Source organism: Pristis pectinata, chromosome 7 (genome assembly GCF_009764475.1).
Source record: "Pristis pectinata isolate sPriPec2 chromosome 7, sPriPec2.1.pri, whole genome shotgun sequence".
Taxonomy (NCBI): Eukaryota; Metazoa; Chordata; class Chondrichthyes; order Rhinopristiformes; family Pristidae; genus Pristis; species Pristis pectinata.
The window spans coordinates 40745610-40760400 of NC_067411.1; the positions used below are offsets into that span (position 1 = coordinate 40745610).

Genomic DNA, 14791 nt, shown 5'->3' on the forward strand with positions numbered 1-14791 from the left:
GATATCTTATCATCCTTCTGGTCACCATCAAGTACAGGCCCAGAACCATGAAATGCTCCTCACACCTTAAGCATTTCATTCCCTGGTTCATTCTTGTGAACCTCCTCTGGATCCTCTCCAAGGTCAGCACATCCTTCCTTAGATAAGGAGTCCAAAATTTCACTCAAAATATGATCCGACCAATGCCTTATAAAGCTTCAACATTAACTGCATTTAACTCATCTAATTAACTGCTTCTTTTTCCTCAGATGCTGCTTGACCAGCTGAGTATTTGCAACATTCTCTGTATTTATATCTGAGTTTTTTTAAAAGCATCTGCATCATATGAAATCCTGGAACAACTTTAATTTCCAGTTTAAGTAATGTTGTGGGTGCTGGATTGTATAACAGAAGCAAGAAAGTAGAAAGGAACTTCAGCTCAGGCACCCACTGTGGAGAGAGGAACATGAACAGCTTCAAGTGAATAAGCTTCACCAGAACTTGTTGAGGGAGTTGGCCATTTGTTAAGATTAAGATGAGGAGAAATCTCTTCACTCAGAGTAGTGGACCTTCGGAATTTTCTGCAATAGAAAGCTATGGATGGTCATTCATTGAATATGTTCAAGATTGAGATCAACGGATTTCTGGAGACCGATAAGGTCAAGAAAAATGGGGATTGAGCTGTAGGAAAGTGGACGAGTTTGAAGATTGCCCATGAGCTGACTGAATGGTAGAGCAAGTTTAAGGACTGTTTGGATTCTCTTGGTTGTACTTCCTATATTCTTATTTTCTGGTATTAGTGATCTAATAGGCTTTAAACAAGTGCAGGAGAGAAAAGTGGGGAGAGAGGAGAGAACAAAGGTGAAGAGCTGTGATAAGGTGGAAGGCTGGAGAGATTATATTTCTTAATGACATAGAAGGTGGTTGTTTGGCCCATCGAGTCTGTGCCAGCTCTGAGCAATCCCATCAGTCCCATTCCTCCACATTTAATTACAACATATTCTCTATCACATAGCCATCAGCTCACCCTGCCCGGATTCTGCAGCCACACACCTACACTAGGGCCAATTAACCTACCAACCCACACATCTTTGGATTGTGGAAAGAAACCAAAGTATCCAGGGAGACCTGTTCAGGAACAGGGAGAACGTGAAACTCCACATAGACAGGACCCGAGGTCGGGATTGAACCCAGGTCTCTGGAGCTCTGAGGTGGCAGCTCTACTAGCTGTGCCATAGAACATAGAACATTACAGCACAATGTTGTACTGACATTTTATCCTGCTCCAAGATCTATCTAACCCTTCCTTCCCACAAAATCCCCCATTTTTTTCCAACATTCATGTGTCTATCTAAGAGTCTCTTAAATGTCCCTAATGTATCTGCCCCCACAACCTCTACTGGCAGTGCATTCCATGCACCCACTCCAATCACCTTAAAATTATGGCCCCTCGTGTTAACCATTGTCGCCCTGGGAAAAAGTCTCTGACTGTCCACTCGATCTATGCCTCTTATCATCTTATACACCTCTATCAAGTCACCCTCCCCCTCTCCAAAGAGAAAAGCCCTAGCTCACTCAACCTATCCTCATGAGACATGCTCTCCAATCCAGGCAGCATCCTCGTAAATCTCCTCTGCACCCTCTCTAAAGCTTCCACATCCTTCCTCTTAATGAGGTGACCAGAACTGAACCACAAGTATGGTCTAACCAGAGTTCTATAGAGCTGCAACATCACCTCACAGCTCTTGAACTCGATACACGACTAATGAAGGCCAACACATCATATGCCTTCTTAACAACCCTATCGAGCTGCGCGGCAACCTTGAGGGATCTGTGGATGTGAACCCCAAGATCCCTCTGTTCCTCCACACTGCTAAGAGTCCTGTCATTAACCTTGTATTCTGCCTTCAGATTCAATCTCCAGAAGTGTGTCACTTCACGCTTATCCAGGTTGAACTCCATCTCCCACTTCTCTGCCCAGCTCTGCATCCTATCAATGTCCTGTTGTAATTTACAGCAACCTTCTACACTACCCATAACACCACCAACCTTTGTATCATCAGCAAGCTTACTAACCCACCCTTCCACATCTTCATGTTAGTCATTTATAAAAATCACAAAGAGCAGGGGTCCCAGAACAAATCACTGCTGAACACCACTGATCACTGACATCCAGGCAAAATACGCTCCATCTACCACCACCCTCTGTCTTCTAGGAGCGAGCCAATTCAGAATCCACCCAACTAAGTTTCCCTGGATCCTATGCCTCGTGACTTTCTGAATGAGCCTTCCCTGAGGAACTGTATCAAACGCCTTACTAAAATCCATGTACACCACATTCACTGCTCTACCTTCATCAACGTGCTTTGTCACATCCTCAAAGAATTCAGTCAGGCTCATGAGGCACGACCTGCCCCTCACAAAGCCATGCTGACTGTCCCTAATCAGCCTATGCTTCTCTAAATGCCCATAAATCCTGCCTCTAAGAATCTTCTCCAGTAATTTGCCCACCACTGAAGTAAGACTCACTGGTCTGTAATTCCCAGGGTTAGCCCTGCTCCTTTTAAACATAGGAACATCATTTGCCACCCTCCAATCATCTGGCACTACTCCTGTAGCTAGTGAGAACACAAAGATCATTACCAAAGCGCAGCAATTTCTTCCCTCGCTTCCTGTTACAACCTTAGATATATCCCATCTGGCCCTGGTGACTTATCTATCCTAATGTTTTTCAAAAGTTCCAGCACATCCCCTAGCATATCAGCCTGTCGTATGCCATCCTCACAAACATCAGGGTCTCTCTCTCTCTGATGAGACTCCAGGCACATGTTTCCTCTTTTATCCCTGATCGGTCCTACCCCCACTCTAGTCATCCTCTTATTCTTCGCATACGTGTAGAATGCCTTGGGGTTTTCCTTGATCCTACTCACCAAGGACTTCTCATGCCCTCTTCTAGCTCTCCTAAGTCCAGTCTTAAGCTCCCTCCTGGCTACCTTGTAACTCTCCAGAGCCCTGTCTGATTCGTGCTTTCTAAACCTCAGGTAAGCTTCTTTCTTCCTCTTGACAAGATATTCTACATCTCTTGTCAACCACAGTTCCTTCACTCCAACATCCTTACCCTGCCTCAATGGGATAAAACCTCCACATTTCCGCTGTGCATTTCCCCGAGAACATCTGTTCCCAATTTATGCTCCCAAGTTCCTGCCTAATAGCATCATAATTCCCCCTCCCCCAATTAAATACTCTGCTCCTGTCCCTCTCCAAGGCTATGGTGAAGGTCAAGGAGTTATGCTCACTATCTCCAAAATGTTCTCCCACCAAGAGATCTGAAACCTGATCAGGCTCGTTGCCTAGTACCAGGTCCAGTATGACCTCTCCTCCAGTCGGCCTGTCCACATACTGTGTCAGGAATTCTTCCTGGACACACCTAACAAACTCTGCCCCATCCATCCCCTTTACACTAAGGAGGTGCCAATCAATATTCGGGAAGTTGAAATCACCCATGACAGCAACCCTGTTAATTTTGCACCTCTCCAAAATCTGCCTCCCAATCTGCTCCTCAGTGTCTCTTCTGCTATTGGGGGATCTGTAGAATACTCCCAATAGAGTAATCGCTCCCTTCCTGTTTCTGACTTCCACCCACACTGACTCAGTGGACAATCCCTCCAGGATGTTCTCCCTTTCTACAGCTGTGATACTGTCCCTGATCAGCAAAGCCACTCCCTTGCCTCTTTTTACCTCCACCCCTGTCCCTTTTGAAACATCTAAACCCCGGAATGTCCAGTAGTCGTTCCTGCTCTTGTGACAGCCAGGTCTCCGTAATGGCCGCCATGTCATAGTTCCACATACTTACCCATGCTCTAAGTTCACCAGCCTTGCTCCTGATATTTCTTGCATTAAAATAGACAGACTTCAGCCCATCCAACTGACTGCAATTCTTCCATTTCAAATGCCTATCCTTCCTCACAGTCTTTCTACACTCTGCATCTACTTGTACACTAAATGCACCAACCTCTGACCTTTCACTCTTGTTCCCATCCCCCTGCCAAACTAGTTTGAACCCTCCCTAACAGTTCCAGCAAACCTGCCCGCAAGAATATTAGTCCCCCTCCAGTTCAGGTGTAACCCTTCCCTTTTGTACAGATCATACCTTCCCCAGAAGAGATCCCAATGATCAACAAATCTGAAACCCTGCCCCCTGCACCAACTCCTCAGCCACGCATTCATCTGCCAAATCAACCTATTCTTACCCTCCCTGGCGTGTGGTACAGGCAGCAATCCAGAGGTTACTACCCTTGAGGTCCTGCTTTTGAGCTTCCTACCTAACTCTCTATATTCCCTCTTCAGGACCTCTGGCTGTTCAACCTCCCCTTTCAGAATGCTGTGGACCTGATCCAGGGCGTCTCAGAACCTGGCACCCGGAAGGCAACATGCCATCCGGGAGTGTCTTTCACGTCCACAGAATCTCCTGTCTGCCCCCATTACTATGGAATCCCCTAACACTACTGTTCTCCTCTTCTCCCCCCTTGCCTTCTGCGCCACAGGACCAGGCTCGTTGCCAGAGACCTGGTCACTGTGGCTTTCCCCTCGTAGGTCGTCCCACCCAACAGTATCCAAAGCGGTATACCTGTTATCGAGGGGAACAGCCACAGGGGTACTCTGCACTACCTGCCTATTCTCTGTCCTTCTCCTGACAGTCACCCAGCTATCTGTATTCTGCAGCTTAGGAGTGACTGCCTCCCTGTATGCCCCTCATGAATTTATATACCTCTGTAAGATCACCCTTCAGCTCCTACGCTCCAATGAATAAAGTCCCAAGCTGCTCAACCTCTGTCTATAACTCTGTCCCTCGAGTCCCAGCAACATCCTTGGAAATCTTTTCTGTATTCTTTCCAGCTTAAAGGTATCTTCCCTATAGAGGTTGACAAAACTGAACATAATATTCAGAATGTGGCCTCACCAACGTCTCGTACAACTGCGACATAACATCCCAACTTCTACACTCAGTGCCCTGACTGATGAAGGTCAGTGCGCCAAAGCCTTCTTCACCACCCTCTCTGTCTACCTGTGAACAGCTGGGGTTTTGACGCTTCCAAGTAAGTCCTGGGCTACTACCAACCCACTGTAATGCTGGGACAGATCCCAGTGCATCCGTCTACTGCTGGATCTCACTGGACACAGGTGTAGAGCCCCCTTCATTTGAATGAGAGTTCCTGACCCTGATTTGGCAAAAGTAGCAACAGTTAACTTTTTTCATTTTTGTTAGCTATTTGAGGCAAGCTTAACTGCTTTTGATCCCACTGAGTATCCCGTGGGGGGAGTGCAGTGTCATGCCTTTAACAGGAGATGACACTGCGCTCCCACCAGCCATGCCTCTGGTCAAAGGAGGAGGTGGTACAGCGGCCAACACCTTGTCACCTGAGGCCTAGCAATGACTCATTGGCAATTCCTGGATACTGAAGGCCAAGGGTGAGTAGTGACCACAAGAGGCAAGTCCTAGCTGTGTGGGGCTGGCATTCAGATTCATTGGACCCATTGTAATATATCTTATGCTTATGAGGTCACTCCAGTACGTCGAAGAGGGACTGAACTCTGACTGGGCAGGAGCTTTACTGATGACTTCAGTTTGGTGTGTAAGCATGACCTCAGCTTCGGGCTGCCTGCTTCCTTAATTCTCTGTCCTCTCACTCCTCTGTCCTCTATCTCGATCTCTTCAATGTAAGGTCAAGGAACTGCATCTCTTCTTTCCATTAGGTATTCAGTGAGTTCAGACTAGGGGCAGCACAGTGGCACAACTAGCTTCCTCGCGGCCCCAGAAACCCTGGTTTGATCCTGACCCCAAGTGCTGTCTGTGTGGAGTTTGCATGTTTCCCCTGTGACCATGTGAGTTTCCCTCAGGTGCTCCAGTTTCCTCCCACATCTTTGAGATGTGGGATGTTAGGTCAATTGGCCACTGTAAATTGCCCCGAGTGTCTAGGTGAGTGGTAGAACCTGGGGGGAGATGACGGGAGTTTGGGGAGAGTACAATGGGATTGGTGTCAATGGGTACTTGATGGACAGTGGAGACTTGATAGGCCGAAGGGCCTGGTTCTGTGCTCAATGACCCTCTTCAGTTACTACTCCCTTTTACCTTGCACAGCCATCACTGTTGTCGTTCACTCTCTCCAGTCTTTGATCCAAGCAGACCTTCTCTTTCCCAAATTTCTTGCCTCTGCACTTGATTAAAACCTATCACACTTCCCTATCAGCCTGTGTTTTTCTCTTTCCACAGATGTTGCCTGTACTCCTGATTATATCCAGCATTTCATGTTTTTACAATAAATCTTAACTCAAAGAGATAAATGATTTTCGAGTTTACAGTGTGATGGTGGTGTGTAAACAGTAGTATTTATTGATTTGTTTTCTGTTTTCAGTATCCTCTGGTGAGGCCCATTGTGACCCCTCGATTTGTGCCCTCCTGCACTTCTGAGTTATTGAAACAACTGGGGTCATTTGCAAATGCCAATGACTTGCACATTCAGGTATGGTTATGTACTGCACCCCGATTTGTATCCCTGCCAATTTTCTTTGCTGATACTTGTCCAGTTCTGTACTATTGTCTCTGTCCACCCTAACAAGCTGCTTTTCCAGATTCTAACCATAAAAACGGCATATCCTTCTGCTAACTCTGGTCCTTCTGCCTATCACCTTTAAGCCTTTACCATCTGGTCATTAGCCCTTCAATCTTTTGGTCTCTCTTTGGTGTCTCTCTTCATTTACACTCACGCTTAAGACATAATAATCTCAATTTCGAAGTTGCTGGTTATTATGTCTTAAGCGTGCAAATAAATTCTGCAGAGACACTCAGCATATTCTGCGGATTTTGTTCTGCTGTCCTGCAGACTGTTTGGTATTGTTATATGAAGTCATCAAAGGTGAGGTCAGCTTGCTCCCTCTGCCCTGCATCATGGTCCACTGCTCCCTGTAGTTACCTGGGCAGGATTGAGAGGACCTATCTTTTGTTATTTCAAAGATATTACATCATTAATAAAAGTTTCTGTGCAAACAGTGCCAGAAACAGTGGACCAGTCTGGCTGGCCCTCCAGACTCTGGAATCCTACAGCATGCCCCCTATGGTGAGCAGGCCACTGCCAGTGTAGTGCAAAGGCCTCGCCCTTAAAGTACCCCTGATGAGTGGAGTTGAGCGAGGGGCTTTCACCTTCTGTTGTTGACTTTTACCATTTTTAAATGTCTCTGACATTTCACCACATTAAGCTATTAAAATTGAAGTTCATGATTTAAGCATGTGAGTAAAGCATTTAGAAATAATTATAACCATCAAATAAAGCAGAATAATTTTTAAAAAGTTAACTTCTGCATAACCTCTTCAATCTGTGCCTCAATTCCCATGGACCTTGGCTCCAGGATCTGAGAGGTGATAGTCAGGAAAATCTCAGCGACTCTGGGTTCTGCCAGTGGGGCCCAGCTGGAGACCAGGCGTAGAGCCAACTGACATGTTCGGCTCCCTGAATCGATGGCAGGTCCAGAAATTCCATGTCTCACGGCAGGAGCATCAAAATCCAGGATTTACTGTGCTTTCAGTGACTGGCTGCTGGAGGCTCTGATTGGAACTGCCAGCTACAGCCAGCATGGTTCAACTTATTAGAAATAAAGTCAAGAGCCCCTTACCTTTGAGACATTACATGACTCTGGCCTCAGCTCAGCTTATCTGCTACTGAAACCTTCATCCTGCCTTTTGTTACCTCTAGACATGACCCTTTAACATGGTTTCCCTTATTCTACTCTCTATAAGCTTATGGTTATCTGAAACTCAGATGCCCTTGTTCTAACCCGCACATCACTCCTATGCTAGGTGATCTACATTGACTTCTGGTTATGCAAGGCCTCAGTTTTAATATCCTCCCTCTGGTTTGGCTTCTCCTATCCTTTTCCTTATCTCCATAACACCTTCCAGTTCTACAGCCCTTGGATCTCTGAGCTGCTTCAATACTGGCCTCTTGCACATCATAGATTTTAATCACTGTGCCTCTGGCAATCTGCCTCTCAGCTATCGAGATCCAAGCTTTGGAAATCCTTCCCTAAATCCCTTTTTATAAAGATATAATTTAAAACATTTCTCTTAACCAAGCTTTTGACCATCCGTTCCAGGTCTTCAAAGTCTGGCCAAAAGAAATTACTTACCTTCTAGTCCAGGTGAATCCACTCCAGGTCTTCCAGGTCTGTCCTTAAGCAATCACTTACCAGGTGACTCCATTCCAGGACTGATGCGCCGCAGCCGCTTACCTCGGAAGCGCGGTAAGAAGGCTGGGCTGCAGGTGAGGCTGAAACGGCGTGGTACAAGACCCCCCTCCCCAGCATACTACTAGCTAACGTCCAGGTCATTGAGAACAAAGTTCATGAACTAAGGGCAAGACTGACCTATCAAAGAGAACCGAGGGACTGTTGTGTGCTATGTCTCACCGAAATGTGGCTTACACCTGCTTCACCTGACTGTGCCATTCAACCTGAGGGCTTCTCAATCCACCAAATGGACCGTACGGCATCCTCGGGCAAAGTTAGAGGCAGAGGGGTCTGCTGCTTAATCAATAACCCGTGGTGCTTGGACGTGACAGTCCTGGCGAGCTCCTGCTCACCCAGCCTGGAATATCTAACTGTGAAGTGTCAACCATTCTACCTGCCATGGGAGATCACTTCAGCTATCCACAGCCAAGTCTACGTCCCACCCCAGACAAACATGAAGCCTGCACCCGAACTGTACTCCGTGGTCAACAACCTTGAGACAGGATACCCTGAGGCCTTCTTCATTATTACAGGTGACTTCAACCAGGCCAACCTCAGGAGTGCATTACCAAAGTACTACCAACACATCTCCTGTCCCACCAGGGACCTAACAACCTTGTCCATTGTTATACAACCATCAAAGATGCCTTCCAAGCCACCCCTCGCCCCCACTTTGGTAAATCTGACCACCAGGCTGTGTTCCTCCTCCCTGCATACAAAAAGAAACTGAAACGGGAGGATCCAGTACAGAGAGTCATGCAGTACTGGTCTGAGGAAACAGATGAGCATCTATGCAACTGCTTTGAGTCAGTGGACTGGTCCATGTTCAAAGACACAGCTGCCAGCCTTGATGAGTATGTCACCACCATCACGGACTTTATCAGCAAGTGTGTTGAGGACTGTGTACCAAAGAGGACAATACGAGTGTTCCCAAACTGAAAACCATGGACGAACCTGGAGATCCACTCCTTACTGAAGTCGAGGACTGCTGCACACAAATCTGGTGATCCTGACCTGTACAAGAAATCGAGATATGACCTCCAGAAAGCTATCAGGAATGCCAAGAGAAAATACTGGTTCAAAATAGAGCCCCAGACCAGCTGTCAGTTGTGGCAGGGCTTACACGCTATAATGGGCTACAAAATGAAGTCAGGCAGCATAGTTAACAACAGGGCATCCCTTCCTGATGAGCTTAACGCACTCTGCACGTTTTGAACAGAAGGGCAGTGAATTGTCACCACCCACCCTGACAGCCTCAAATGCAACTGAACGATCAGTCTTCCGGAGAGTGAACCCGAGAAAAGCATCTGGCCCAGATGGTGTCCCTGGCTGTGTGCTCAGATCTTGTGCTGATCAGCTGGTGGGGGTAATTGCAGACGTATTTAACCTCTCCCTGCTTCAATCTGAGGTTCCCACCTGTTTTAAGAAGATCACTATCATCTCTGTACCAAAGAAAAACAAGGTAACGTGCCTAAATGACCACCGACCAGTGGCTCTGACATCTACCATCATAAAGTGCTTTGAGAGGTTGGTCATGGCATGCATCAACTCCAGCCTCCCAGACAACCTCGAACCACTGCAATTTGCCTACCGCTGTAACAGGTCTACAGTGGATGCCATGCATCAACTCCAGCCTCCCAGACAACCTCGAACCACTGCAATTTGCCTACCGCTGTAACAGGTCTACAGTGGATGCCATCTCCCTGGCCCTACACTCACCTCTGGAGCATCTGGACAGCAAAGACACCTACATTAGACTATTGTTTATTGACCACAGCTCTGCCTTCAATACTATAATCCCAAGCAAACTCATCAGCAAACTCTGAGACCTGGGACTCAACACCTCCCTCTGCAACTGGATCCTTGACTTTCTGACCAACAGACTGCAATGAGTGAGGATAGGCAGCAACACCTCCAGCACGATTATTCTCAACACTGGTGCCCCATAAGTCTGTGTCCTCAGCCCTCTACTCTATTCCCTATGTACTCATGACCGTGTGGCCAGATTCTGCTCTAACTCCATCTGCAAATTTGCAGATGATAGCACTGTAGTAGGCTGTACCTCAAATAATGATGAGTCAGAGTACAGGAAGGAGATAGAGCTTAGTGACATGGTGTCATGACAACAACCTTTCCCTCAATGTCAGTGAAACAAAAGAGCTGGTCACTGACTTCAGGAAAGGGGTAGTGTACATGTACCTGTCTACATCAACGATGCTGAGTTCAAGAGGGTTGAGAGCTTCAAGTTCCTAGGAGTGAACATCCCCAATAGCCTGTCCTGGTCCAACCACGTAGACACCACAGCCAAGAAAGCTCACTGGTGCCTCTACTTCCTCAGGAGGCTAAAGAAATTTGGCATGTCCCCTTTGGCATTCACCAATTTTTAACGATGCACCATAGAAAGCATCCTATCTGGATGCATCAAGGCTTGCTATGGCAACTGCTCTGCCCAGGACTGCAAGAAACTGCAGAGCTGTGGACACAGCCTAGCACATCACGGAAACCAGCCTCCCCTCCATGGACTCTGTCGATACTTCTCACTGGCTTGGTGAAGCAGCCAGCATAATCAAAGACCCCACCCACCCGGGTCATTCTATCTTCTCTCCCCTCCCATCAGGCAGAAGATACAGGAGCCTGAGGTCACATACCACCAGGCTCAAGGACAGCTTCTATCCCACTGTAATAAGACTATTGAATGGTTCCCTTATACGATGAGATGGACTCTTGACTTCACAATCTATCTTGTTATGACCTTGCACCTTATTGTCTACCTGCAATGCACTTCCCTGTAGCTGTGACACTTTACTCTGTACTCTGTTATTGTTTTTACCTGTACTACCTTAATGCACTCTGTACTAACTCAATGCATCTGCACTGTGTAATAAATTGATCTGTACGAATGGTATGCAAGACAAGGTTTTCACTGTTCCTTGGTACAAGTGACAATAATATACCAATACCAATCTTGTGTGGCTCAAAGTCAGTTTTGGTTGACTGCCTGAGTGATGTTTTGCTGCTTTAAAGATGTTATTTAAATGTAAGCTGTTGTTGTACTTCCAGGGGATTGAGTACAGAATTTTCCAGAAGTGTCTGAGAAAATCAACTTGGTCATGCATCTGATGCTGGACATCTTGAAGCACTATTCCTCCTGGTTAAGGCAGCCTCCCATTCAGCTGTTAGAGAAAGGCAAATCCCCAGGGTTTTCATGTTTTAAATTTCAGATTTCCAACATCTGCAGTTTTTTGATATTAAACTATCAACCAGATAACTTCATTAATCCCCACATCAACCCTGGCCGCACTCCTTTGGTGATATTTCCTTTGTCCGATCCATCCTCCTTCACCAACTAACTGGTTTTCTTTCTTTTCTGGTTCTGTTGGCCATGGACCTAAAGATTTGATGCTGTTTCTCTTTGCGCAGATACTGCCTGACCTGCTGAATATTTCCAGTACAGGGGCTCCGAGTTATGGATGACCTGACTTAAGGAAGTCCAACTTTATGCAAATTCTCCCATTCATTTATAAAGCATTTAAAAAATAATAATAAAAATAATAAAATGTTTTGTAGAATTCATTAATGACTGGATACGGTAAATATTCCATTAGTTTAATTATGGGTAGTGTTAGGGTAAAAATATACCTTGAAATGAAAAAATTATAGCAAGTGTATGTAATGTGATATAGTATGAGTTACTACAGAAAACAGGTGTTTCTGACTTATGGTGAAATTGGTCTATGGACAGTCCTCAGGAATGAAACCCTTAGGTAACCCAGGGACTGCATATATTTTCTGTTTCAGATTTCCAGCATCTGTGTTTTTTTTATTTTTGCTTAATGTGCAGCCCTGCCTGTTAGCTACAATGAGCTCAAACACAACCACTACAACGAGACCTCTTTTTCTTTTATAAACAGAGTCATATCAGTGAGGCTCGGCCTGAAATTGATGTCGTGAACAATATGTTTCTAAACTGCAAGAATTATTCTGATGTTTATGATGTCCACGGTCTTCTGAATGATAAAGTAAGTACTCCATGCAGATTAAAGTTTCTAACCCCCCAACCCTCCTTGCCTGCCGAGCTTCAAAGTATATCTGTGGTCCTTGCTTCTGGTCCAAGTGCTTAACAAGAAGCTGGAAACAGGGCTGCTAGTTGGAGTGTTCCTAGGCACTGTTGCTCATTATATGTCAGTTGTACTCAGTGCATGGTGTCCATATTGCAAACTCAGAAGGTAGCAGGTTCACGGACCACTCCAGAGCCAAGGCCAGCTGCAGTACTGAGGGAGTGCTGCATTGTTGGAGGTGTCTTTCTTCAGATGAGATATTTATACCAAACCCCTAAGTGCCTTCCTCAGGTGGGTGTACAGACACCACAATGCTATTTTGCAAAGAAGTGGGCAATTTCTCCCTGATGTGCGAGGGCCAATACTTATCCCTCAACCAGAATCACCAAAGGATTTCACAATCGCCCCCTAAATTTTACCTACTTTTTTATGCCTTGCCCAGAAGGTTGTGATTTTGGGTGGGATGGCTGGCCATTGTTATGGTACCTAGGGATGTGCAGAACCATTTGAATGGAGGAAAAGTTCCATTGTTTGTATCATTGAATGACAGATCAAAGGAGGCTATTCAGCCCAATCTCCCTGTGCTGTTCTTGAAAAATCTATCCAATTGGTCTCACCCCTCTGTAATTTCCCAAGACCATGTAAAATTATGTTGTGCATCATATAAAGGTGTTCCTTATTTTCTCTTTCAATCCTTCTTATCCACATCCTCTCATCCTTGCTTCTCCAGTGTCTCCATATCTCTGAGGTTTTTAGATTGTGACTAATGGAGGGAATCAGTTGATAGGATGCTCTTGGGCTTTGAAAAGACATTCAATAAGGTGCCACAGGAGAGATTATTAAACCAAATTACAGCACATAGTATTGGGGGCTAATGTACCGGCAGGCATTGAGGATTGGTTAATGGACAGGAAACAGTAGGAATGAACAAGTCATTTTCAGGTTGGATGCTGTGACCAGTGGGGTTACCATAGGGATTGGTGCTGGGGAGCCCAGCTGTTTGCAAGTTACATCTGTGATTGGATGGGGGGACCAAATGTTAGATGACCAAGTCTGGAGATGGTGCAATGCTGGGTGGCAGTGTAGGTAATAAGAAGGATGCAGAGAAACTTCAGGGGGATATGGACAGGCTAACTGAATGAGCAGGGACATGGCAGATAGAATATATTGTGGAAAAATGTGAGATATCCACTTTGGTGGAAAAAAGAGAGAAAATTGAGTAATTTTTAAATGGCAAGATACTGAAAGTTTCAGGTGTTCAGATGTTACTATAATTACAAAGGGCCCTAGTAAGACTGCACTTGGAATATTATGTGAAAGTCTGTCACCCTACATGGGTATATTCTTCTTTACAATAGAGACAGTGCCACAAAGGTTCACCAGGTTGATTCTCAGGATGGCCAGTTTCTCCTCTGAAGAGAAATTTAAGCAGACGAGGCTGGTACTCTCGAGTTTAGAAGAACAAGAGATGGTTTCATTGAGGATTCAGTGCTTGATGGGGTGGATGTAGAAATGATGTTTCCCCCCAGATGGGATATCTGGAACCAGGGGTCACAATCTCAAAATAGAGGGTTGACCATTCAGGACAGAAATAAGCAGAAATTTCTTCAGTGTTTTTGGAATTCTTTTACAAAGGGGGCTGCAGAGGCTTTTTTGAGTATATTCAAGAAAGAGATCTTGGATATTCTTGATCTTATTGAAAGGTTTTGCAGGTACAAGGGGCCGAATGGCCTACTTGCATTCTTATCACGCTCTCCCTCTTCATCTCTGTCTTTTGTCTCTGTCTTTTTTCTGGATTTCTCCTACCGTCTCTGTAGGTATTTTAATGGAACCATTCGTCAATAGTTTGTCATCAACTACAGTGTCTTTCTACAGACTATCATGGCTCATGGTGTCTACCTCTCTGATGAGGAGCTTGAACTCTTCCAGAAGAAAGGAGCAGGCATTGCGCACTGTCCAAATTCTAATACATCGTGAGTACCCAATATATGAGCAGAACAAGAATCCATGGTTCAATCCTGTACCGAGATTTGGCTTCAAGATTGCACTCCAGGGACTTGAACACACAAATCCAGACAAATAATCCTGTGTCACACTGAGGGAGTGCGGCATTGCTCTAGGTGCCTTCTTTCAGATAAAACGTCAAACTGGGGCCCCTTCTACCTTCCCACGGCACTATTTCAGACAGTGTAGCTAACAGTGGAGCAAACTCGATGGGCTGAATGGCCTACTTATGCTCCTTTGTCTTGTGATCATTTATCAAGCAACCAACATCAGTTATTAGGCAGCACAGTGGCACAGCTGGTAGAGCTGCTGCCTCACAGCTCCAGAGACCTTGGTTCAATCCTGACCTCAGGTGCTGTCTGTGTGGAGTCTGCACATTCTCCCTGTGACTGTATAGGATTCTTCTGGGTACCCCAGTTTCTTTCTGCATTCCAAAGATGTGCTGGTAGGTTATTTTGGCCACTAAATTA

The 14791-nt window shown here is 45.7% G+C and overlaps 1 protein-coding gene across 1 annotated transcript in view; it reads left to right on the plus strand.

Moving 5' to 3' along the window:
• gda (guanine deaminase) overlaps window positions 1-14791 on the plus strand; it is a 49724-nt gene that overhangs the window by 18024 nt on the left and 16909 nt on the right. Inside the window, exons 7-9 of the mRNA XM_052019598.1 lie at window positions 6393-6500; window positions 12171-12278; window positions 14193-14290. Coding sequence (XP_051875558.1) covers window positions 6393-6500; window positions 12171-12278; window positions 14193-14290 — 314 coding nt within the window. The remainder of the gene's footprint in view (window positions 1-6392; window positions 6501-12170; window positions 12279-14192; window positions 14291-14791) is intronic.